Source organism: Coffea arabica, chromosome 9e, assembly GCF_036785885.1.
Source record: "Coffea arabica cultivar ET-39 chromosome 9e, Coffea Arabica ET-39 HiFi, whole genome shotgun sequence".
NCBI lineage: Eukaryota > Viridiplantae > Streptophyta > Magnoliopsida > Gentianales > Rubiaceae > Coffea > Coffea arabica.
The window spans coordinates 23370072-23396812 of record NC_092327.1 but is presented as its reverse complement, the minus strand read 5'-3'; the positions used below and the strand labels follow the sequence as shown (position 1 = coordinate 23396812).

Genomic DNA, 26741 nt, shown 5'->3' with positions numbered 1-26741 from the left:
ATTTTGAAGTTTGCACGAAATACATTTCTCATTCCTTTAAGTTTCTCCTAAGATAAGATTCACAAGATATTGCAACTCTTGCAGCTGCAGCAGCACACGTCCTAGGTGAATATCGGGATTTATGACCTGTTATTGATTCTTATCAAATAATCGAGCAAGTTTAGAATTCTAGTCCAAAAGAAAAATATAAACTACGTAATCATCCTTAAAGGTCAAGCTAATTAAAACACGAATTTTTTTTTCGGTTTCCAAAACGGCAACAATTTCATATCACTTGGAATAACAATTACATAGTTTGGGCCACTGTCCTAACATCCATCACACTGGGATGCTTCTAGCAAACTACAATTAAAGGAGAAAACACTCTTTCCATCTAACAACATTACATAGTTTCATAGCAAACTTTGCTAGCAAATGACTCACATTGTTTCCTAATCTCTTAACATGAGTAAAAGAGATATATTGGAACCTGCTCTTCATAGCTATGATATCTTCGATGATTGGCCCCATTTGATAATCCATGATCTCATTTGAGTTAATCATATCAATTACCAACTTGCTCTCATCTTGATTCATTACCTTGTCCCATCTTTCTTCTATCCCATCTTTCTTCAACAGGAGCTAGACCTTTTCGCATTATTGCAAACATGATATTATTAAGTAAAATCAAACACAATTGTCAAATATAAGATAGAGAGCTTCTTTTTTTTTTTTTTAATAAATTGCCAATCGTATCTAATGAATGGGCTTAGCTATCCACAAGACAAAGTGAAATAGTTGTCTAGTACATGTTAGACTCAAAGTTTTATACCAATAGTCAAGTTATACGTACAACTAACTAATTTTTTTTCATTATAGTGTCCATTTCAATGGTGTATTTTTTTTTGAATATTTGTGTATTTTTTAGGATATTTATATAAAACTTTATTCTAATTTACTGTAAAATTCGTAAAAAAACTTTTGTGGAGAAAGTGAACTTTTTTATTTTTTATTTTCTTTTATTTTCCTTTTCTTTTTCCTTCTTCTCCCCCGATGAAAGGAAAGGAAAGATGTTTTGGGATGTATATTTTAAAAATTTTGGGATATTTCTGAGGTTACTGTGGACAAAGTTTACAAAAAACTTGTGTAATATATTCCCAAAAAAATACACTCCCCAGCAGACCCCTAATTTTGAAACAGATACTAATTAATCCATCCATTCCTCTAGCTCTTTATTTTTTGGCTTTCCATTTTACAACAATGTGATCAATCCTACGGGCATTAAACAAAATTCTTCTAAACGATCAATATTCCCTGTAAAAAAAATAAATAAAAGGGTCTCCATACTACAGACGAATTGACACGTGATGTAGGGGAGTTTTACTTGACGATTGCATTGTGAGTTTTGCCCACCGTAAAATATAATTATCCCTTGGGATAATTTTGCATGCCACTCTTGAGGTTCATGATAATTGCAAGAAGCTCATCAAGATTAAAAAGTAACGATTGGCTCCTCAATTTTAACACATTATAACAAAGCATTAAATCCGCTGTTCTCTTTCCTTGACAATTTTGGCACTGAGTGCCAGAGAGAGCACTTTAAAATACTTGGGGGTTCTACCCTTTACATCCAGGTGCATCCTTTCCTTGAATTTACATGCAAACAAGAAGAAAACAGCTCAGAGCAGTGAAAAAAATCTGGTGAAGTTCATTCTAATACTGCAATGCTAAAGTATTCAAAATAGTGAAGCAAGAGGAAAGACAAGCATTCAACAACGGGAACTTCAAGAAACAGATGGGAATTCTAGCTCCAAGTATGTAATATTCACCACTCCAACAACTCAGATGTTCAAAATTCTGACATCAATTGGGAGGATTAACAGTCACATACCGAAACTCAAAGAATTACCTTACACAAAACAAGAAAAAGTTTGTGCATGTTTCCTTTGCCTGCCAGCACCCAAGATTAAGTTAAATCATTGTGAAGCATCCTTGTCTTAGTGTAAGAATACATTAAAAGTCCTCCAATTACATGTCAGGACACCTTTTAGTCTAAAGAAATGCAAGTCCAAAGAAATCTCACAGGCTTTCTTTAGAAAATCCAGTAGAACAGGTTTTATGATGATAATATGAAATACAGAACAAACAATGAAGAAAACCAGTAGATAAAAGGAATTTGGTATATTATGCTATTCTAAGTAGAGAGATGAAGCAGGGTTGGTAAGGAGACCATTAACCTATACCCATCGAGGTCAAGCTTGGGGTCTTGAGTGTAGCATATTGGTGTCACCAAGTTCAAGTTCATACGAGTACCTAGACGGCTATAAACATTATCATGAAGTGACTGAAGTTAATAGCAGAAGCTAGTAAGTTAAAAATGTCAACTATAATTTATAAATGTTGAATATAATTGCTGAGAAATAACTCACCATTCCTGCTCCATGGTCTAGTCTAGGAAGATATGTACCCCACTAACACCACAAATCATACTTACTATAGATGATGCAGTATATCCAAAAAGGAAGAACTGGAGAGTAGCATAGTGGGATCACCAACTTCAAGTTCATATGAGTACCTAGATGGCTATCAACATTATCATGACGTGTCCAAGGTTCATAGCAGAAACTAGTATGTTATAAATGTTGAATATAATTGCTGAGAAATAACTCACCATTCCTGCTCCATGGTCTAGTATAGGAAGAGATGTACCCAACCAATGCGACAAATCATACTTCCTACTTACCACAGATTGTGTAGTATACACAAAAAGGAAGAACTCGAATAGAAATCCACTTAATCAGTTAGATTGAAAGAAGTTCCTATTGGAAGGAGAAAGCTTAGCTATATCAAGCTGCATTTACCTTTCCTGCACCAAAACTTCAAAAGTAATACAATTCATTGAGAATATGGAGGATGGAATACTCTTCCAAAACTGCAAAACATGCTTCTTCTTATCCTTCATATGGAATATGGCAGCACTTTATTACAGAACAGATCAGAATAGGAAAACAGAAAAAAACCAATTTGCATCTAGAATTATGTGTTTCATCAAATTTTACTGCTCAGATTTTGAACAATTGAAAGTAGATTATTCAACCATATATCAAGTGAGAAATCAAAGCAGTTAATCGTGAACTCAATCATACATTCCCATCCGTGATGAACCAGATTATAATAGAAAAGGAGATCAACACATTAGAGGCAGCAAAAAACTGATCACATAGATGTAGGAATAATTAGACATCTTGTTCCAGGGTTGAGTTTAATTTATTTATTTATTTTGGGTTTTTTGGGGTTCAAACAAGAACAAATGCCATTTTACCTGAATCTACAATATCCTTTTGCACAGCAACCAATTTAACATCAAAGTGGACTAATAAGCTCAGTTACAAATTTTAGTATCCATAAATTCCCAAAGAAGCCAGCAGTATTATTGATACCAATTTTTTTATTCCAATACTAACTTTAGTTCTCAGAAGTAAAGCTAATTTAATTCAGTTTTATGATTGATCTATTCCCACAAGAAATCAGTGTACACAACAGAACAAATATTCTAAGCGTACAAAAAGAGAAAACTGTACAGCTAGATTGTATAGATTAGGAACACTTTAAAGGGATCAAGTGCTAAATATACCTGAAAAGAGAGGCCAGCCAACTGGAACAACACATTCACAACAACTAACAGCAGCAACAACTGCTGCTTTTAGGGAATTTGGTCACCGGTGGAAAAGAATAAAACCTGGGCCATCATTTTGTCTTGAGTCTAAGAACTTCAAGATTTCTTCACATACCCATACAAAAATGTATTCACAAGAACAGAATAATTCTAAATTTGAAAATGCAAAACATTCAGCACATGCTTAATGTGCTTTCCCTCAGCTTAGAGGTAAAGAAATGCAGGCTGTCTTTCTGTACATAAGTGCACGTACAGTGAAAATTTAACTAATCTGTGGCGGTCTCAAGAATTGCCAATAACCGATTAAGGGTATAAACAACACAAACAATTAGCTTTATAACTGGAAAGTGGACACAAATTGTATGCATGGAATAATATACCTATCCTTTGGGCAATAACAATATCCCCAAGTTGCTCAAACAAAGGAAAGATATAGGCATATGCATAATAAAGTAAATTTTTGTTAAAGGATTTGCTTCATATATTGAACAAAAAGTTCACTTTCAATTATGTTTCTTCTAAACAACTTATTTTATTGTTGTTGTTGTTCCCTTAAACTTTTGCCTTATTTCTATATAGCAATTTGAAGCAACATTACTGATGACATTGTGTAAGTTGTCTCCCAAACCCACAGACATAAATAATAGACATCATAAACTGTTAGTACTCAAAAAGCTACAAATTCTACAAGCAGCACCTACAACACCAGGCACCACGTACAACTACAGGACTCCATGCAAAACCAGGTTATCAAAATTTTTCTTAAGCATGCGGGTAATGCTACTAGAAGAATTCTGGAAACTGTTGAGCAAATATAAGTTTTCATATAACTGTGTCAAGGAAGTTGCATACTTGTGGAGACAAACACCCAAAATTTATGTAACATTCTGAAAATATTGGTGACTAACAACCAGTAGTGTACATATGTAACATATCAATCGCTGAACTCTTACCCTTGGCAGTTGGATGCACAGAATGTTTGAGTAGGTAAGATAAGCCTGTCACTTCGCTCTCAGATTCTTTTTCAGACTGTTGAAAAGAGCACTAGCGAGTTATACAAGGATATCAATATATTCATGAGTATACATTCGAAATCTGTATATGTATTATAGACAGTCAACTTCCTTAAACTAATTACCTTCCATTTGATTGGGCACTTTTATCAAAGAATCATCTCACTTCTGTACATCTAGCAATACTAACCTTCACTTGGTATGTGAACAGCTACGACAACTCACATAATTAACAGTCCAGTCCACACAGTCCAGTCCCACAGTCCGGCATCCTAAACTTTAAGCCTAGGATACACTACAAAGATCTGAAGCCTAAGCTCTGATACCATTTCTAACGACCCTACCTCCCCCTAAGGCGAACCAAAGGGTTTAGCGGACCGCCTGCCCAGCTCTCGCCGGGACTCACTCACTTACTACATTTCTCAAGTAAATTACAAGGTACAACTCAAATAATACATCCAATTCTTCAAAATTACATATCATAAGCGAAGCGGAAACTAGTTCTAAGCGTAAAATGTAGATTTACATCCGATTCAATTCCAAATATTTATACAAGCCCAAAAGTACACAAACCAAAACTAAAACTAAACTATACAAGATGTACGCCATCCAGCCACACAAAGATCCAAAAACAAGTTCTTCCTTTACTTCGATCCCTGTGGGGAGAAGAAGATAATAGGGGGTGAGCTAGAAGCTCAGCGAGTGACCAGTGAAATCAACAGCCAAGTATATTTCACAATAAAGCATTGATATGATGTCATGATGCAGTAATCAAATGTTCATTTATTGCTCATGTGAGCCAGTGAAGTTCTTGTACTTAAATATCCAATGCTCGTTTAGATCAGGTAACCATGAAACAGAAGTAAGGAGCCATCGTACTCCAAAGAATGTGTAAACAATAGTGGAGACATTGGTTCTAAGCACAAGACTTTCCAGGAACTCATTGGAGCCAAATTATGTCATGGCATACACCCAAACCCAAATGATATGCAATGGAGTAATAAATGCAAGAATTAGTTCAAAAGTAACTTTGGAAATAGTTGAGGGATCACTCACTCAAACTATAGTGCCTGAAGCAGTCACGTTCAATTATACTCCAGATTTGGAGTCCAGATCTGCGATAAAAATCCGATTTGAGAACTTTGAAACACGAGTAAGATTTGAAACTTAAACGTTCCGTTCATAAGAATCAACCAATTGAAATTCATTTGAAAGGCATTCGTGAAACACTTGCTCGCTTTTCAAATCATAAGGTTTTTGTAGCATATATACTTGGAAACAATACTTGAGTTGAAAGTACAAGGAAATACAAGTTTACATTGGCCATTATATCTTTTCCTCAAGAGTACAAGTTCGTTTAGGTTTTTAACGTATAACCATCGATAACAAAGTAGCAAAAGTTCTCGCTAGTTCAAGTGGTAATCACTTAACCTTCACTCAAGTTGCAAATATAGTTTTCTAGTTCTCGAGTAAAAATTCGGGCAGAATGCCCTTTGTGTTTACCTAATTTTCCAGCCATTTAGGCTTCATTATTTTTCCTCAACCAAAACTCAACATCACATATATCAGCAATTCATGTCAAGAGCCGTTCCATAGGCTCACAATATCATAAGATCAAGATTCACAATAATAGCAAGTGCAGAAATTCAATTTAGCAAAAGACAGATTTGACGTATGGATGCGGAAATAACATATCCGAGGCTACGCTTATCGGATTGAGGCGCAACCTATGCCGTTTCGAAGCTAAGACTCAGGGCTACAATGTTCATGAAGGTCACTTAGTCCATTTTCTAATGTAACTTAGTCAAATCCTCAAATTACAGAACCAAAATCCACTTTGTCGGCTGTTTAACCGCATTACACTGTAATGGACATATCTCAGGCTACAAAAGTCCAATTCTGGTGTTCTTAGAGGAATTTGAAAGCTAAGTCAGAATACTACAACTTTCATGTTTTAGAAAAAAACTAAATCAGTACGGATCCTAGTCAAAAAACGTGATAAAATGGACAAACTGATCACACGGACTGCTGGGGAAAAACTTAAACCAGTAAGGGTATTTTGGACTTTTCATGACCTACGTTGCTCCGATTGAACTGAAAGTTTGTAGGCACCTATAAAATACCATTCTCTACAACTTTCATTCTTTGACCTAAGGCCAATTCGGCCTATAACATAGGGTTACAAATTCGGACAGAATGTTGGGGAAAATTTTCCAGATTCTTGAATTTTTTGTAATCAATGGAACTTTCTCAATTTTCTTGTTCTAATCACTACCAAAACACCTTATACAACCTTAATTCCAACATACAAGCATCATACAACAAATTGGGCAGAAATTCCTCAAGCCCTAGTTTATCATATAAAAGGGGAAAACTTCCAAATTCATCACACCCACTTGCATAATCATGAAATCAAGCCAAAACTTAAGCTAAAACACATCTTAAAGCAAGATTCAAAGCAACAAAGATCATGATCAAATGTTGGTACCTCAAAAGCAAGGCTTGATAGAGTGATCCTTCACCCCCTTTGATATTTCTTGGTTCCTCAAGCTTCCCAACTCATACTTAGTACTTTAATCGGTTTAGAATTGGATTTGTTACTTGGGTTGAAGCAAATCAAGAAGAAAATGGTGAACTCTTGCTCTCCCTTTTTTCTCTCTTCTTACTCGGCCAAGATGCAGAAAATAATTAAGCTAAGTTTGTCTTATAAGAAGGTAGAAAGGTAAGAATTAATTCTAACCACAAGTTTGGCCAACACTTGGCTTAACCTTAACCACAAAAATTTTCTCTTTCCTTCCTTGCATTTGAGCCACAAATTTCGGTCAAAGCTGCTGCAATTTAAGAAGATATTTTGCTCACAAGTCAATAAACTTGTTTGGTAAGAAAAATGGTGGTCAAGTGGTGCGTTCAATCGGTAATGCGCGGGACCCGCCGGTTCGCGCCGTTTTTCTTAAAAACTCACGTACTAGGGTTTTTACTTCCCATTCACTAACCTTATATCATTGCTACTACTCACATATTATTTTTCACTTAAAAGTCACTTTTAATCACCAAATTTGATCCTTGCTCCGTCCCGAAAATTCATCCGGCGGAAAAATCGCGAAAACCCTAATTTGCTCAAATCTTGAAACCGAAGTGTGAAACCCTATTTTCTAGGTTCATTGGCACTTATTGTGGGGTGATTGAGTAGTAGGGCCAGTATAAAGTGGTATTTATCAAAGAAAAGGGAATTTTAAGAAAAATATAAGGAATTTGCACGGCTTCTGGCCGGATTCCTCACAAAATACTATTCACCAGCCATTTTTCCCTTTTCTTCTGCCTCGGGGCGTTACAACTCCCCTCCTTAAAAGAATGTCGTCCTCGACATTCCAACTTGTACTAATCAGATCAAAATAGTTCTCGAAAGTCGATCACGTATTATGAATCATTTCAATCTCGCTTATCATAATCAAATACTAATCAGATCAAATATCTCAAAGGTCAATCACATACTAAGAATCACTCATTACAATCAAGTACTAAAAGTACTCCAATCCAACTTATCAAATAATCTTGATCCAATTGATAGTCAGACGAGTAACTGGATACATATACAAAAAGGGCTCGAAATCGGACTTAAAGTCCCTGGTATTTGGAAAAACAATTCAGGACATAACGATATCTCAGGTCAGAAATTACCCCCGGTGGTGCTTTATAACACAACAAGCTAGCACTCAGCTATACTTCACCAGAGCCTCAGATGCAAGATTTTGTCCATGGCGGTGCTGGACAACACAACAGGTTAGCACAACGGCTATACCTCGCCAAAGAACCTCAGGTCAAAATTTCATCCTTGGTGGTGCTTTATAACACAACAAGTTAGCACAACGGCTAAACTTCACCAGAGGATCTTAGCTCAAGAAATTGGCCGTGGTGGTGCTTTATAACACAACAAGTTAGCACAACGGCTAAACTTCACCAGAGAGCCTCAAGTCAAAGTTTCATCCCTGATGGTGCTTTGAAACACAACAGGTATGCCTCGCCAAAAGAATGGCGGTGCTTGGTAACACAACAGGCAATACCTCATCAAAGAGGTTCAGTTCAAGAATTTCATCCCTGATGGTGCTTTGAAACACAACAGGTATGCCTCGCCAAAAGAATGGCGGTGCTTGGTAACACAACAGGCAATACCTCATCAAAGAGGTTCAGTTCAAGAATTTCATCCCTGATGGTGCTTTGAAACACAACAGGTATGCCTCGCCAAAAGAATGGCGGTGCTTGGTAACACTGTGAGAACCCGTAAAACCCTAATATTTTTCCTAGGGTTTATTACCTCTTAATTACATAATTTTTTTTCATTTTCTGGCTTAGAAATATTTTCCTGGTGAATTTTATGAGCAATTATAGTTTTTAGATGTTTTTTCTAGCATTGGTGAATTTTTAGAAAATTAAGATTATCTATTGGATGTGGGACCCACTAGTGCGAAAAGTTCGGAAAAATTCGGCCAATAAGGTTAAGTTTCGGATACTGTGAAAAATTTATCGGGCGTTAAGAGATAAGTAGAGAGTGAGATTTGATTGATGAGAGAGAGAAAAGAAAGGATAGGAATGCATTTATGATAGTGACAAGTGTCACAAGATCATTGGAGTTGACTTAAGAAATACTATTCACATTTTTGACTTTTTGGACCAAAGGATTATATATCTCAAAAAAATCACAAAATTCACCATTTTTCTTCTCATTGTGGCCGAACCTCTCACTTGCAAGAAGGAAGAAAATTCTTCAACATTTCAAGCTTCCAACTTGTCCAAATCCACCAAATCAAGTGTTTAACTTAGTTTTTACTCCATACAATCTTTCCTTCTAGTGATAGTAAGGGTATTAGTGAAGTTTGTTTGAAGCTCTAAGGTGGCCAACACCTCTCTACATCTCTTGATACTTGGTAAGTGATGCTTGAACCTCTACTACACCTAATGATGGTTATAGTATGCTTAGAAGTGGCTTGAGTGTTGGAATATATGATTTATTTCTTGGTTTGGCTTGATTTAGTGAAGTTTTCCATTTTATGATGAATTTTCTGGTTTCATATGATTTTGATGGTATGGTTGTTTTTGATGGTTGGTAATAAGGGGCTTTGACTCTAGTGGGTGTGAATTGTTGATAAATGCAACCAATTTTGGATTTGAAGTGAATTGTGAAAAGTTAGGGTTCATGAACCCCTATTCTGTCCGAAATGTTAGGTCATAGCTAGTGGCCGAATTGGAATTTGCTCAAAACATGAAAGTTGTAGGTATTGGTGAGTATGAAGTGCCTGCAAAATTTCAGGGCATTTGGAGTAGTATAGAGAGAGTTATGCCGTTTTTACTGTTGCTGTTTTTGGTGAACAGAATGTGCGGAACTGCGATAGTAATTGCCTATTTTTATTTGGATTTGGTTTGGATTTTGAAGTTGGTGTCTTCTGATGAAATGTTACTGGATGTCTTAGCTATCATATGCCTTTGGAATTTCGGCATTTGGACTTGTATAGACTGAGTTATAGTAATTACAGTTTTGTGTGATTTGCAAACCTGTTTTGGGAATTCTGGTATAGTATTTTGCATATTTGACCTAGTTGTGTTAGGAACTGGATTGAGTGACCTTCTACATTGTTGTATCTCTGTTTCTTGGCTTTGAAACGGTGGGTCTTACACCCCCATCCGATAATCGTAGTGAATTTGACGCCATTACCGCAAAATAAGGGCAAAACAGTTTTCTATTTGGGGCCAAGACTAATGCTATTTCTAATTTCTGGTTTGCTATCATGCTTATTTATGCATATGAGACCCTATTGGGGTTGTGTTCAGCATTGTTTTATGACTCGTCATCGAGTCTCTCTTAGGGCTTGCTTTCATTTTGGTTGTTTCCTAGCTAACTTTTGTACTTGTACCACTTTGAGCCCTGTACGGCTTTTGGGAAATGAGATGACCTTTGGTGTGAAATGATGGGGCTGATTTGAGGAAATAATGAAGCCTTAATGGCTGGAAAAGTAAGAAATTTAGGGGAAGTGCTGCCCGATTTTCTAGGCCGTTTGGTTCTTTTAAGTTGGATTTGCCTTTTGGTGGAAATGAAGGGCTTTTGGGTTGTTGACCCTAGGTCTTCATGTTATCTTTTGTTTCCAAGAAAATCATGTTTTTGCACCCTTGCATTAGTATTTTTGGGCAAGGCGTACGACGTGTAGTCGAGCCTCACTTGTGCATTCCGTTTACTCGATTTTGGATATGAAACCTTCAATTGGTTTATTTTGATTATTTTAGGGTTTCTTGGCGATTAAGGCCAATCTGAAGTAAAAACTTTTGAAGTTGAGCCGGTGAGTGTACCACTCCCCTCCATTGCTATTTAACTTGATTTCTGCTCTGCAATCTGTTTATTTGTTCGAGACGAGGGTGTACTTTATCACACTCGTTCTCTAGTCTGTTCATATGCCAATTTACTATGCAAAATTTGAATCTGTTATCTGTGTCTGCATCTGTTCGGATTTCTATGACCTATGAGCTCAATCCTGTGGCTAAGTTATTCGAGTCGGGCCGGCAAGGGCCTGGACGATTAGATAACGAACCACGGTAGTCTGTTCGGGGATTTTGGGTATTGAGACCCTTGATTCCGGGTATACTCGAGTATTACCATTTTGTTCGTTTGAGGTGAGCGGGCCCGGTAAAGGGGTGTTTGGTGGACGGAATTCGGTGATAAGAGGGGTCTACGGACGCATTGGTTCTATATACGTTGACGGAGAGTCAACCGGTTTGGATCAAGTATTGCGCTGGAAATTTGGCTCCTGAGAGCCACCCGTATCCTTCTGATTTGAATCATTGGTTCCTTTGCTTTACATCTGACATGTGTATCTGATTTGTTAAATGTGAAATGCCATGATTTTAATGCTATCTGTTTGGTACCTCATTGAGCGCAAGCTCACCCCTTTCCGTTCCTTTTGTTTTCCTTACAGGAAAATAAACCCTTTTGGTCTGGATTTGACAAATGGCTGCCAAATTGAGCTAGTTGAACATATCTTTTGTATAGCTCATGTATTAAAACCCTAAGTGTACTTTTGGGGCGTTTTCTCTTTTGATTTGGCAAACCATGTGTATATATTAACTTTTGAAAACTTTTGTATGTCATTTTGATTTGTAAACGCTAAAGTTCAGATGTGAATGTTTGTTGGCTATTTCGGTTGGGTTCTGACGGGTCGGTCACTATTCATGGCCGACTTCGGATTTCTTTTTTTAAAATTTTGGGTTATTTTACCATTTTGACTCGTTTACGCTCGTTCGTAAGTTCCGGATCGCTATAGATAGTTCTAGTCTGCATCGTGAGTCCTGACGAGAGCTGGGCAGGCAGTCCGCTCACCCCTTTGGTTCGCCTTAGGGGAAAGTGGGGCTGTTACAAACACAACAGGCTATACCTCATCAGAGAGGTTCAGTTCAACCGCTACAGAGGAGTAGTAGCCGGTCTACAACCAAACAAGTACGAAAATGTTCAGAAACAGAGTCAAAAGCAGGGTTCAAGTATATCGGTTCAAAAGCAGGGTCAATTATTTCAGGTTCAAGGAACACGGGTATGAGTAGAAACTCACTCGCCTAGCTTGTGCCCAGTAATTCACACTCTCAAGCAGTCATCAAACTCAAATCCACATACATATCATATATAAATCAAGATACTTGCTCAAGAGTAAAAGAGATACCCTATTTTCAGTTAGGTCAGGTCTATCCAGTGTATGTAAGGGTACACTAGCCGATTCAAATTCAAGTCTACTTACAGGTCGTATACAAACCAAACTACTTGCTCATGCGTAAATGAAATACCATATATTCAGTCAAATCACAACCACTAAGTGTACGTAAAAGCACACTTGCCTAAACAATGCTCAAGTCTCAAGTGAACTCAGCCTAGTCAGTTTCCGGCAGTTCAAGTAGTTCAAATCCCAACACTTACAAATCGGGTGGTGCCATCCTTAATCAAACAAGAAGACTAGATGAAGGTTGCAAAATCAAAAATTTTCTCAACAATCCAGCCACCACCATAATGTATCAAAACCCAAGCCAACACTTATTGGACAAGTCCAAGTCATTATTTCAATTTCCTCATTCAGTTAAGTCTTGAGTACAAGACAAAATCTTCTGCGCTCTAACCTGTGCCATTACAACTTATCTCAAAGTCAATCATAATTTCTATTCACATCATCGTACGTTAAACCATATTCCATCTAAAATTCACGAGCATTTCCTCAGGAAAAATATCAGGTACACAAGTACAAGAATTCAAACTAAGAAACTTCACGACTCAGACCATATGGTTTTAAACGAAGCTCATCAAGTCATATCTTACGTGTACCATTTTCAAGAGTCACAACTGACGCTCCAAAAGAGCACTGAACGTACAAACCAATCCCACAGTCCGGCATCCTAAACTTTAAGCCTAGGATACACTACAAAGATCTGAAGCCTAAGCTCTGATACCATTTGTAACGACCCTACCTCCCCCTAAGGCGAACCAAAGGGTTTAGCGGACCGCCTGCCCAGCTCTCGCCGGGACTCACTCACTTACTACATTTCTCAAGTAAATTACAAGGTACAACTCAAATAATACATCCAATTCTTCAAAATTACATATCATAAGCGAAGCGGAAACTAGTTCTAAGCGTAAAATGTAGATTTACATCCGATTCAATTCCAAATATTTATACAAGCCCAAAAGTACACAAACCAAAACTAAAACTAAACTATACAAGATGTACGCCATCCAGCCACACAAAGATCCAAAAACAAGTTCTTCCTTTACTTCGATCCCTGTGGGGAGAAGAAGATAATAGGGGGTGAGCTAGAAGCTCAGCGAGTGACCAGTGAAATCAACAGCCAAGTATATTTCACAATAAAGCATTGATATGATGTCATGATGCAGTAATCAAATGTTCATTTATTGCTCATGTGAGCCAGTGAAGTTCTTGTACTTAAATATCCAATGCTCGTTTAGATCAGGTAACCATGAAACAGAAGTAAGGAGCCATCGTACTCCAAAGAATGTGTAAACAATAGTGGAGACATTGGTTCTAAGCACAAGACTTTCCAGGAACTCATTGGAGCCAAATTATGTCATGGCATACACCCAAACCCAAATGATATGCAATGGAGTAATAAATGCAAGAATTAGTTCAAAAGTAACTTTGGAAATAGTTGAGGGATCACTCACTCAAACTATAGTGCCTGAAGTAGTCACGTTCAATTATACTCCAGATTTGGAGTCCAGATCTGCGATAAAAATCCGATTTGAGAACTTTGAAACACGAGTAAGATTTGAAACTTAAACGTTCCGTTCATAAGAATCAACCAATTGAAATTCATTTGAAAGGCATTCGTGAAACACTTGCTCGCTTTTCAAATCATAAGGTTTTTGTAGCATATATACTTGGAAACAATACTTGAGTTGAAAGTACAAGGAAATACAAGTTTACATTGGCCATTATATCTTTTCCTCAAGAGTACAAGTTCGTTTAGGTTTTTAACGTATAACCATCGATAACAAAGTAGCAAAAGTTCTCGCTAGTTCAAGTGGTAATCACTTAACCTTCACTCAAGTTGCAAATATAGTTTTCTAGTTCTCGAGTAAAAATTCGGGCAGAATGCCCTTTGTGTTTACCTAATTTTCCAGCCATTTAGGCTTCATTATTTTTCCTCAACCAAAACTCAACATCACATATATCAGCAATTCATGTCAAGAGCCGTTCCATAGGCTCACAATATCATAAGATCAAGATTCACAATAATAGCAAGTGCAGAAATTCAATTTAGCAAAAGACAGATTTGACGTATGGATTCGGAAATAACATATCCGAGGCTACGCTTATCGGATTGAGGCGCAACCTATGCCGTTTCGAAGCTAAGACTCAGGGCTACAATGTTCATGAAGGTCACTTAGTCCATTTTCTAATGTAACTTAGTCAAATCCTCAAATTACAGAACCAAAATCCACTTTGTCGGCTGTTTAACCGCATTACACTGTAATGGACATATCTCAGGCTACAAAAGTCCAATTCTGGTGTTCTTAGAGGAATTTGAAAGCTAAGTCAGAATACTACAACTTTCATGTTTTAGAAAAAACTAAATCAGTACGGATCCTAGTCAAAAAATGTGATAAAATGGACAAACTGATCACACGGACTGCTGGGGAAAAACTTAAACCAGTAAGGGTATTTTGGACTTTTCATGACCTACGTTGCTCCGAATGAGTTGAAAGTTTGTAGGCACCTAAAAAATACCATTCTCTACAACTTTCATTCTTTGACCTAAGGCCAATTCGGCCTATAACATAGGGTTACAAATTCGGACAGAATGTTGGGGAAAATTTTCCAGATTCTTGAATTTTTTGTAATCAATGGAACTTTCTCAATTTTCTTGTTCTAATCACTACCAAAACACCTTATACAACCTTAATTCCAACATACAAGCATCATACAACAAATTGGGCAGAAATTCCTCAAGCCCTAGTTTATCATATAAAAGGGGAAAACTTCCAAATTCATCACACCCACTTGCATAATCATGAAATCAAGCCAAAACTTAAGCTAAAACACATCTTAAAGCAAGATTCAAAGCAACAAAGATCATGATCAAATGTTGGTACCTCAAAAGCAAGGCTTGATAGAGTGATCCTTCACCCCCTTTGATATTTCTTGGTTCCTCAAGCTTCCCAACTCACACTTAGTACTTTAATCGGTTTAGAATTGGATTTGTTACTTGGGTTGAAGCAAATCAAGAAGAAAATGGTGAACTCTTGCTCTCCCTTTTTTCTCTCTTCTTACTCGGCCAAGATGCAGAAAATAATTAAGCTAAGTTTGTCTTATAAGAAGGTAGAAAGGTAAGAATTAATTCTAACCACAAGTTTGGCCAACACTTGGCTTAACCTTAACCACAAAAATTTTATCTTTCCTTCCTTGCATTTGAGCCACAAATTTCGGTCAAAGCTGCTGCAATTTAAGAAGATATTTTGCTCACAAGTCAATAAACTTGTTTGGTAAGAAAAATGGTGGTCAAGTGGTGCGTTCAATCGGTAATGCGCGGGACCCGCCGGTTCGCGCCGTTTTTCTTAAAAACTCACGTACTAGGGTTTTTACTTCCCATTCACTAACCTTATATCATTGCTACTACTCACATATTATTTTTCACTTAAAAGTCACTTTTAATCACCAAATTTGATCCTTGCTCCGTCCCGAAAATTCATCCGGCGGAAAAATCGCGAAAACCCTAATTTGCTCAAATCTTGAAACCGAAGTGTGAAACCCTATTTTCTAGGTTCATTGGCACTTATTGTGGGGTGATTGAGTAGTAGGGCCATTATAAAGTGGTATTTATCAAAGAAAAGGGAATTTTAAGAAAAATATAAGGAATTTGCACGGCTTCTGGCCGGATTCCTCACAAAATACTATTCACCAGCCATTTTTCCCTTTTCTTCTGCCTCGGGGCGTTACAACCTTTCACAAATTCGAGCCTTCTAAATTGACGAATGCACTGCTGTAAACTAGCTATGACTGAAAGCAGAGTTCCTACACCTTTCTCACTGACTATCTTTCCACCTGTCCCATTGTAACGAAGAGTAGGATATATGATCCTACGACACAGTGTGTGATCCAAAAAATCAATTCCCCTAGTAATATGCTCAATCTCAAATTTGGAATTGTCTAGCCTTATGCCAAAATTGTTTTCACAAAACTCAATTATATCCTTCCTAATTCCCACTGCTTCATCTCTAGTTCCCCGAATCCCAATCAGAAAATGACCCCCAAATCTAACGTAATCCATCTTCCTCGTCTTCTCCTTCCCACCAGATGGAACGAACTCCGGCCAATAAGGGTTATGATAGCCATCGTCTATCGAGTACTTCCATATGGAATCTTGTTCACAGGGCTTAAAGAACTCAATTATCTTCTCTTCCATCATTTGATCAAGCTCATTCAGACACACATTAGCCATCAAAGGACTAAGTATCCCGCAATATCCATAGTTCGGCACCTTTGCAGCCTCCTCAGGAGCAAAATTGAAAAACGTTCTCAACCAATACAGGCCTGGCTTTGGCTCATTCTCACTCAAGATTCTCTTCTTTGTCCGCCCTTTTTTCCTCTTGCTCTTCTTCATTTTCCCTTCACATTCAACATCAGTTAAACCATTATTTAAAGCACCTTTTAACCCAGATTTTATCAAGTTCAGAACTTTCTTATCTTTCACAGCATTTTCAATGCATCGCATTACCACATTCACATCAACCTCATCAAGAATTGGACTTAAATCACCCCTCAAAAACCACAAGTATCCTGCAAAGTTACTCCTAAGAGTCCTAATAACCGTATGCGCATTCCTCCCAGGCCTAAAAGCATGTGATTTGGATGAAAACCATGGATCAAAAATGGGTTCCAGAATCATGAAGAGTACCTCCTGCACAACACGATCTTGAAACGGTGGATTCTTGGACGTCAAAATTGGGTTCAGTTGGCGTCTCGAGAGTAACTTGGTGAGGGGTTTTTCATTGGGGCCACGAATAAACTGATGCGTCTTGCAGTTCCATGAAAACTTGTTACGAACCACGGCGTTTCTCAGTGACAACACGTCGCACAGAACATCCAAGTGAAGAGTATTACGAGGTGGGAATGTGCCGCTTACGTGGGCGCAAGTTCTCCGGTAAGCGAGGACCCAGAGATCGAATTTTGAGAGGAAACCAATGAGGTTGGTGAAGGGCTTTGGTTGTTGGCGTTGGGAGAACGTTTTGACCCAGAGGTCTGAGAGGACTTGAATCGGTTCTTCTTTTAGGAGGGAGTATGGATCTTGTTGTCGCCGTAGAGAAGAAGGCTGCTGCTGCTGGGACACCTGAGACTGAGGATTGAGGTAAGAGAGCGAGCAGATAAGGGGGATTATGTGTTTGTAGGTGAGGTGTTTGAGTTTTGTTCTCAGTAAGAGGATATGGTGAATACGCATGAAAATACTAAGGCTGCGTTTGTTCTATAAAATTAGAATTGAATTGGAATAGAAATTTTGTAGAACTGGAATTTCAAATAATTGATATTTTTTTTTGTTTGGGAAAGGCATAGAATTGATACGTAATTCATTTGAAATCCCAAATTCTTTGTTTGAATAATTAAGAAATTACCTAAAATTTGAATTCATATAGAATTAAAATTGTACACCGTAACACAAATACTCTATAAAAATGTTTTGGTGTTTTTTAAATTAGCTAGATATCTTTGAAGTGTTAGTATCTTAATCATAAATAGTAATCATCCTTTAAATACTAATAGCACTGATAGCACTGATGTTATTTACAAATCAAGAATTTTGAGTTTTCCAAATCTACAAGTCTAACATTTAATGTAGGGAAATTAAAGAAATAAAGAAATAAATAAGTAATAGAAGTGTCGTTTGTAATTTTGTTATAGGGTTAATTACATTTATTTTGCTTGAGATTTAGCCAAATAACCAAACAAACTCTCAATTTTAGCAAAACTACAAAAAGACCTTTCGCTTGAGAAATTTATAACACATGCACCCCTACTGCTAATCCAACAACGTTGATTGTTTGAGTTTCGGTAAAGTCAATAGAAAATTCTATTGCAATTCCTAAAGTACTCATTAACTATTACACCTAAATACCATCTTCTTCTTCCCCATCTCCATGATATAACTGACAACCAAGGAAAAGGTTTCACGATCAATTTTCGACTGCAATTTTGACAATTTAACATCAAACTTGACTTTTCACGACAATATATTTCCATCCCAAAAGTATTAAGCAAGGAAAATAGAAAAATGCTATGAAACCCATTTGTCAACCTAGGATACCAAGAATCTTCCCACCTTAAAACTTCACAAAAAGTAGACAAAATTCTTGAATCCGCAAAAATCCAAGCACAAAGTAGCCGGGAATCAATTTAAAAGGGGTGAACTACAGTGTGGTTTTGCAAAAAGGCAAGCAGCCCCACTATGCTTCAAAAATAGCTACGTAACTCCCCTGTGATATTAAGTAAAGTAGAAAATGTATGAAATTTACCTGGGTTAACGACAATTGATGCCCACGCGAACTAGATTTGTGTCACTCTTCCAAAAACTATTAGTTACATCTAAATGTCATATTTCTATGTCGAAACCACTCTCTAGTTGAAAAATAGAAGACAAATTCTAGGGCAAAGCCCTTCAATCTATTGGCAGAGTGGGAGAAGGGGAATAAACCTTAATATAACTTCAAGGTTGTTGGAGGCGATACGCGAACAAGGAATAGCGAGTGTAGTGGGACCCACCCACGTGTCAGTTCGAGCAAGAGGACCCGGCAAGTCGGGCAGGTCAGCTCAGGCAAACATGAGGACAGTTCGTGCAAGGGCGCCGTCTCCTAACTGGATGGGCCTGATGGGCCGCGGCGCCCGAACTTGTCGGAGCTAACAGATGGAGCCCTAGAAATACTCCCTCTCTACCAGGACTCATAGTCCTATAAGGAAACTACTACCCAGAACTCTATAAATACAACATAATGGGGCAAGATAAGGTACGCTATCTACAGTGCTCTATATTGTTATTCTGATAAAAAAGCTTTCGCTGACTTGACCGTCGGAGCGTCGCCGAGGAACCAGCCCCGCCGTTCACCTCTCTTCGCAGGTCAGTTCGTACGCGTCTCCCTCTCTCTTTCATCAGCCCGTTCCTACCCAGTTCGCCTAGCTCGCGCGGTACAGTTCGGGTCTTGCTCCGGTAGTAGCATCAATTGGCGGCGTCTGTGGGAACGAAATTTTTCTCTTGCGAAAACATGCCGAGGACTAGATCTCAGAGGAACGTTGATGGGTCGAAGGGGAATGAGCAAAGTGACCCTCAACACCCTCGTCAAGACCCAATTCCGGAGAACGAGGGGACTGAGCTCTCGCGGATCCCGCCCATACAACTGGTGCAAACGGTGGCGGCGAATCTGCCTACTTTCGAAGCAATTATGAACTACCTCAAAAACCGGTCCGAAAACCATCGTGGCCAGGGGCCCAAGGCACGGAAGACGGATAGAACTGGGCCGTCGGAATCTAGAACGGGAAGCCCTAATCCTTGACCGAAGCGGGTGCGGAAGGAGCTCACACGCGAACAGATAGAGATTCTGGAGCCCTCCCATAGGAACTCCCGAACAGAGCACCCTAAGCCCTACTAGGGGTTCCCGTGGAGGGAGTTCTCTCCAAGAAAAGATAAGTACCTGGTACAGGAAGAACTGGACCTATTGCTAGATCTGGAGGCGGACAGGTATACCGCCTCTCTCTTCGTTCCGAACATTGAGAACTACCCGTTGCCCGCGAAATTTAAAATACAAAGCATGAAATCTTACGATGCCACCACGGATCCGGAGGACCATTTGTTCGCGTTTATGATGCAAATGCGCCTACAAACAGCCGCTGATGCCGTTAGGTGTAAAACTTTCCCCATGTTCCTAGAGGGGAAGGCAGGTTCCAAGGGTTACCTCCGAGGTCAATTCGGTCCTTCAGCCAACTCGCGTAACTGTTCACAGCATAGTTCGTCTCGTCGTGAGCCTTTTCCAAAAGCACCGCACACCTGATGACAGTTCAACAGAGGCTCGAGGAATCGCTGCGCGAGTACATGGTTCGATTTAATAACGAGTCTCTCCAGGTTCGGGACCGGGACGATAAGGTGGTCATGGCGGCCTTCATTAATGGATTGCGCAAGCAGAAGCTATATACCGAGTTCGTCAAGAAACCTCCCAAGTCAGTTCAGGAGATGCTAGACCGAGCTGATGAGAAGGCTAATGCAGAGGAAGCCAATCGCCTGAAGAGTGCATAGGAAAGGCTGAGGGACGACAGGCGCAGGAAGAGCATCGACCAAACGGATATGAGACCTGGGCAAGGTAGGAGGAATACCTTCGACCGCTAGACCCGGAACTGGCTCTTCGAGAAAGAGAGGGCCTGGACTTCCCTCACAACACCCCGGGCCCGGGTCCTCGCAGTGATGAAACAGGAAGGTTTCTCTAGGCCTCCCCGACCGTTGGCCGGTGACAAGAGCAAGCGTGATCAGGGCCTGTATTGCGCTTACCATCGTGACGTAGGACACGATACTGAGGACTGTCGCCACCTGAAGAAAGACATCGAGAAGCTGATCAAACGAAAACACCTCGGACAGTTCATACGTGATGAACGAACAGACCAGAGGCAAGGCGGGTACAAACAGGAATGCCCGAACTACTCGCGCGTACCGACCTCGCGGTTCTCGAGACCGAACTCTCGAACAAGAAGGACATAACCTAGCCGGGGTGATCAATACCATTGTGGGAGGTCATGTCGAAGGGGATAGCCATGCAGCTCGGCGGAACAATCGCCCCCTCCCCAGTAGAGAGAGCCCGAACAAACGATTGAAGATGTATGAAGAGATCATCTACGGACCTGAGGACGCGGTGCCACTTGCCTTATTACAAGACCTTTAAAGAACTGCAATTGGAGAACAAACAGCTGATCCCAGTCCCAATTCCCTTGATTGGCTTCGCAGGACCACCGGTAAGACCTGAGGGAACGATAACTCTCATGGTCACAGTAGGGGTGCCGACGAAATGCCGAACTGTCCCAGTCAATTTCGTAGTGGTGAAGGAACCGTCGTCATATAACATGTTCCTGGGACGGCCTACCCTGAACGCACTCCGAGCTGCCTGCTCGACCCTGTACCTCAGTATGAAATTCCCCACTCCTGCGGGAGCAGCTGAAGTGCTAGGAGATCCAGAGGTAGTTAGGGCCTGTTACATCGCAGCTCTCAAGGGCAAGGAAAAGCTGGTGGCTCAAAAAGCCTACTTAGAGCCTTAGGAGCCCGTGGAGAAAAAGGAGAGGCAGGAGACGGATGAGGGATTGGTCGAACTGCTGATCAACCCGGAACTACCTAATCGTGCGGTCAAGGTCAGCGCATGCCTGAGCAAGCTGACCCGAAGGGCACTAGAATCACTTCTAGAAGAATACGTAGAGATCTTTGCCTGGAGTGCGGATGACATGCCTGAGATTCCGCCCGAACTGGCAGTTCACAAGTTGAACGTAGACCCCAGTGTCCGGCCTGTGAAACAGAAGAAGAGGAACTTTACGCCGGAACGAAATGAGGTCGTCAAGAGCGAGGTGGGTAAACTGTTAGAGGCAAAGATCATAAAAAGAGGTCTACTACCCGACCTGGCTAGCCAACCCGGGGCTGGTCAAGAAGGAGGAAAAGGCTTGGAGGATGTGTGTGGATTTCACCGACCTGAATAAGGCTTGCCCAAAAGACTGCTACCCTCTCCCACGAATAGATCAGCTCGTGGACTCAACCACAGGATACGAGATCTTTGGCTTTTTGGATGCCTTCAAGGGGCATCACCAAATAGCCCTGTACGAGGAAGATCATGAGAATATCTCGTTTATCACCGAGTACAGTACCTATTGTTATGTCACCATGCCGTTTGGGCTAAAAAATGCAGGCGCGACTTACCAGAGACTGGTCAACAAGTTATTCAAGAATCAAATAGGTCGAAATATAGAAGTCTATGTTGACAACATGCTAGTGAAAAGTCAAACTCAGGAGCAGTTATCACGGACCTTAGAGAGATTTTCGACGTTCTTTGGAGCTCACTGATACGATTGAACCCCAAGAAATGCACTTTCGGGGTTAGGTCGGGCAAATTCATACGATACATGATATCCCAAAATGGAGTAAGAGCTAACCCCGACAAAGTAAAGGCCATCATGGACATGGCTCCTCCTCGAAACATAAAGGAAGTGCAGCGGCTAGCTGGTAGGATAGCAGCCTTAAACAAGTTCCTATCGAAGTCTGCAGTTCGGGGTTCCCCTTTCTTCAAAACCCTGAGAAGAGGCCCCCAGTTCGAATGGACCTCTGAGTGCCAAAAAGCATTCGACGATCTGAAGGTCCACATTGCCCAATTGCAGGCCTTAAGCTCTCCCGAGCCGGGCCAGACCCTGTTCATCTACCTGTCTGTGGGGGAAGAGGCAATCAGTACGGTGTTAGTTAGAGAAGACAGCAAGGTCCAGAAACCCGTATACTATGTCAGCCGCGCCCTACAAGGGGCAAATGTGAAGTATACCATAGTGGAGCGATATGTTTTGATGCTAGTTCATGTGGCTCGAAAACTCAGGTCATACTTTCAAACTCACCCCATCGTAGTGGTGACTGATCAGCTCTTGAAGCAGATCCTATCCAAGCCTGATGCATCTGGAAGGATGGTGAAATGGGTTGTGGAGCTGTCTAAGTATGACCTCGGTTACCAGCCCTGGACGGCCATCAAGGCCCAAGTACTGACGGACTTCATAGCGGAAGGTGTCTCCTGCGGACTGCAGGGTGCCGAAGCTGAGCAGACAAGAGAAACAGCTACGGCTGAATAGGCCAGAGAATTGCCGAGGTCACACACGTCAAGGAAGTAGTTGAAGCCGAGCAGACCAGAGAAGCAGTCAAGGCCGGACAGGCCGGAGAAGCTGCTAAGGTCGGGCAAGCCGAAGAAGCAGCCGAGGCCGATCAGGCAAGAGAATCTGCTGAAGTCACTCATGCCCGGAGAGCAGCCAAAACCAAGCAGGCCAAAGATGCAGTTGAGGCCGAATAGGCCGGAGAAGTTGCTTTGGTCGTGCAGGCCGAAGAAACTGCCAAGGCCGAACAGGTCTAACGGGATGTTAAGGATGAACAGGCTGCAAGACGAACCGATTCGACCTGGACACTGTATGTTGACGGCGTGTCAAGCAAGGAAGGGTGTGGAGTCAGGCTCTTCCTGATCAGCCCTACGGGGGAAGAACTGGCTTATGCCTTGAGATTTGACTTCAGAGCCTCCAACAACGAGTACGAATATGAGGCTCTGATCGCGGGGATGGAGATGACCCGAAAATTGGAGGCTGAATCGATAAAGGTCTACAGCGACTCACAGCTGATAGTAAACCAAGTCTTACGGAATTACGAAATCAAAGAAGAGCCGTTGAAGAAGTACGCCGCCAAAGCGCACGAGTTGAGGAGTCAGTTCAAGCAGTTCACGCTTGAACAGGTTTCGCGGAACCGGAATAAAAGACCTAACATTCTGTCCAAATTGGCCTCCACTTCATTTTGCACGTTAAACAAAGAGATATTAGTGGAGGTCGTTAAAGGCCGAGCGTATGAGCAGTTGGACATGGCGGTCATTCAAGTGATGAGCTTATGGATGGATCCCATTGTTCAGTACTTAGCCAATGGAGAACTTCCCTCAAACAAGATAGAGGCTCGCAAGGTCCTCTTCAAATCGCAGAGGTATGTGCTCACGAACGGAGTACTCTATAGGAAGTCCTACTTACGTCCCTGGCTGAAGTGTGTGACGCCGGAAGAAGGGGGTTACGTCCTGCGCAAGCTGCATGAAGGTATCTGCGAGAATCACGTGGACTCGAGGGTCTTGGCCAAGAAGGGGATGCTGTCCAGGTATTATTGGCCCACCATCTTCAGAGATTCGGCCTAACTGGTGGCAAGGTGCAGGTCATGTCAGCTGCACGCGCCAGTTCATCATGTCCCGACTCAGGAGATGGTCCCTCTTCAGAGCCTACGGCCATTCTTTCAATGGGGAATTGATCTGATGGGCTCATTCCCCCGAGCTCCAGGAGGTTATGAGTATTTGGTGGTGGCAATTGACTATTTTACTAAGTGGGTAGAATCCGAACCACTCAACAGCATCAGCAGCATGTCAGTCCAGAAGTTCCTTTGGAGGAACATAGTTTGTCGGTTTGGTATACCATAGGTCCTGGTCTCAGACAATGGTTGACAGTTCGCCGACAATTCTTTCCAGGGTTGGTGTACCGAGCTCGAGATTCGACAGCACTTCACCTCGGTGGGCCACCCTCAAGTGAATGGTCAGATGGAAAACGTCAACAGAACTATCCTGCACAGCTTGAAGACCCGAATAGAGTCCTTCCGCACTAGATGGATAGACGAACTGCCTACCATACTCTGGGCTTACCGAACTACGCCTCGAACTGCCACCCAAGAAACCCCATTTTTCTTAACCTATGGGCAGAGGCAGTAATCCCAGCAGAAATTGGTGTGCCCTTAGGCAGGGTGCAGAATTTCATAGCCCAAGATAATGAGGACGAGATGCGACTCAATTTGGACCTGCTTGAACAGAGGAGAGAAGAAGCAGCTATACGGATGGCCAAGTATAAGGGGCAGGTCGCGCGACACTATAATGTCAGGGTAAGATCTCTCTTCTTCATACCAGAGGACCTGGTCTTACGCAAGAATGCCGTAAGTCGGGTCTTGGGTACGAACAAGTTGGGTCCGAACTGGAAGGGCCCTAGTGGTGAAGGAAGTAGATTGAGTAGGGTACTGCAAGTTAGCCCATTTCAATGGAGAGGAAGTCTCACAAACTTGGCATAATTCCAATTTAAGGATCTTTCGTTAAGACTCACTTACCTAGCCCGTGCATGACCTGAGCTCTGAACAAAGTTAAAGTCTAGTTACTTGGCGTTAGTTAGGTCAGTCGTGCATGCCGGATCGCTCAAGGGTCTGGACCCTGTTCGCACAAATGTATTCAGTTGAGGTTGAATTATTTTGCATAAATTAGATATCAGTTCGCACATGAGTAAGATAAGTTTATTCGTGCAATTATACTATGACGATATGGCAAGGAAGTTGTGAATAAAAAATATGGCTAAGTGTTAAGCAAAAGAAGAGCTTCATTCCTTTGAAGGAAACTTTACAAAAAAGAGCTTAGCTCGTACAAAACGGACTGGTCCTAACCAATTCGAGGCCCTATGCTAGTCCCTAATCTACTTAATTCTCGCCTTCCTCCTCCTCCTGCCCGAGCTCTGGGATGGTCACTGGTAGCGAAGGGTCAGCAACTAGATCCACCAGCTTACACCCGCGCGAATAACCTTCTACCAGGAGGTCGAGCTACTCCAGCGCGTTAGGGTTATAGCTCAGGAATTTCCCCAAGTCGAACCCTGGGAGGTTCAGCTCTTGCACCTTCGCCAGTGCCTTAGCATAGCCGTGCTGGAGCACAGGGGTGTTCAGGATGACCAGGTCGCCCATGAAGTCTTCCGACCTCAGGAACTCCCGAACACCCTCTTGATGGCCTGCCTCCTTAGCAGCTGCAACCTGCTTTGTCAGCTCAGCGCCTTTCTGCTGCTCGTCCTTTAGCTGTGAGGTGAGCTCGGCATTCTTGTTCAGCTCCAGCTCGAAGTTTGAGTGGACCTGCGCGAGCTGCCTCTTCAGGCCCTCCGCCTCCGCTATGGCGGCTTCATGTTGGCTGGACAGCTTTTCGTTCGCTGCCTTTGTCTCGCTTAGCAGGGGAAGCAGACTCTCATATCGCCTGGCCAGCTTGGGGCCTACCATATTCATCTGGTAGTTCGGTTTAGGAGTATAGGTCAGCACAAGAAAAGATAAATGAAGTAAAAGGACAAACAGTTCTGATGGACATTGAAAGTCGAGACTGAACTGACCTGAGCGGCCCCTGCATAGTAATGGTCGAGGAGGTCGGGAGGATTCATGGTCTTGATAAAATTGCAGTCCCGCAGAAGGATGGCGCCGTGCATGAGCTCCCGAGCTCGGTCATTGAGCTTCCATTGACGACAGAAATGCATGGGATGCTGGTGCGTGACCAGTCTGGTCTGTGGGTCGAAGGGCGAGCTGCTCTTGTGTTGCCACAGGTGAGGAGGGGCTTTAGTTCGGGCCTACTCCTCAGAGGTGTTGACGCCATAGTGCCCGGGTTGAGCAGGGTCAAGCATCAACTCCCCTTCCTGAACTGGAGACGAGGTCGTCTTAGTCCTGGCCTTCTTGGCCATGGACTTCTTCCCCTTCTTCTTTCTTGGCTCTGTTGCAGGAGAAGATTGAGCTGGAGTAGGTTGAACTGGTGGAGGAGGGGCCGAGCTGGTTGGCACAGTGGAAGAAGCAGGGGTAGCCGTGCCCGAGTTGCCAGTCCCTCCAAGAGATAGGAGTTGGAAGAATCTCTTCACTGCATTAAGACAAGTGAAAATGATCAGGGTCGCGACGAGCAGAGGTCGTCAGTTCACACAACAAAAAACTAGGGCAAGGAAATTACAAGTGGCTAGCTCATCCGGAGAGAGAGCTTTGCTTTCTGTGGA

General features: G+C 41.4%; 2 protein-coding genes and 1 long non-coding RNA gene across 3 annotated transcripts; 1 reads left to right on the top strand and 2 right to left on the bottom strand.

Annotated features, from left to right (window-relative positions):
- Positions 1-3567: 3567 nt before the first annotated feature.
- Positions 3568-4833, bottom strand: LOC113709612 (uncharacterized). The gene is made up of 3 exons (XR_003452756.2): positions 4794-4833; positions 4609-4684; positions 3568-3718 (listed from the first exon to the last, which is right to left on the bottom strand). It is a non-coding gene; the product is annotated as an uncharacterized lncRNA (long non-coding RNA).
- Positions 4834-16086: 11253 nt separating this feature from the next.
- On the bottom strand, positions 16087-17640 carry LOC113709952 (nuclear intron maturase 1, mitochondrial-like). Its single transcript, XM_027232796.1, has one exon. It carries the CDS (start codon positions 17638-17640, stop codon positions 16087-16089), a length of 1554 nt encoding a protein of 517 aa, XP_027088597.1.
- A 4694-nt stretch (positions 17641-22334) lies between these two features.
- On the top strand, positions 22335-24234 carry LOC113709951 (uncharacterized). The gene is made up of 4 exons (XM_027232794.2): positions 22335-22949; positions 23045-23239; positions 23336-23922; positions 24030-24234. The coding sequence occupies exons 1-4, from the start codon at positions 22335-22337 to the stop codon at positions 24232-24234; spliced, it is 1602 nt and encodes a 533-aa protein (XP_027088595.2).
- Positions 24235-26741: the final 2507 nt, after the last annotated feature.

What these genes read in the sequence shown, in the direction of transcription:
- LOC113709952 (XM_027232796.1), bottom strand. Translation starts at nt 17,640, where the DNA reads ATGCGTATTCACCATATCCTCTTACTGAGAACAAAACTCAAACACCTC.
- LOC113709951 (XM_027232794.2), top strand. Translation starts at nt 22,335, where the DNA reads ATGATATCCCAAAATGGAGTAAGAGCTAACCCCGACAAAGTAAAGGCC. An exon ending in CCAAGCAGGCCAAAGATGCA is followed by an intron (nt 23,240 to 23,335) that starts GTTGAGGCCGAA and finishes AAGGATGAACAG; the next exon opens with GCTGCAAGACGAACCGATTC. An exon ending in GTCCTCTTCAAATCGCAGAG is followed by an intron (nt 23,923 to 24,029) that starts GTATGTGCTCAC and finishes AGCTGCATGAAG; the next exon opens with GTATCTGCGAGAATCACGTG.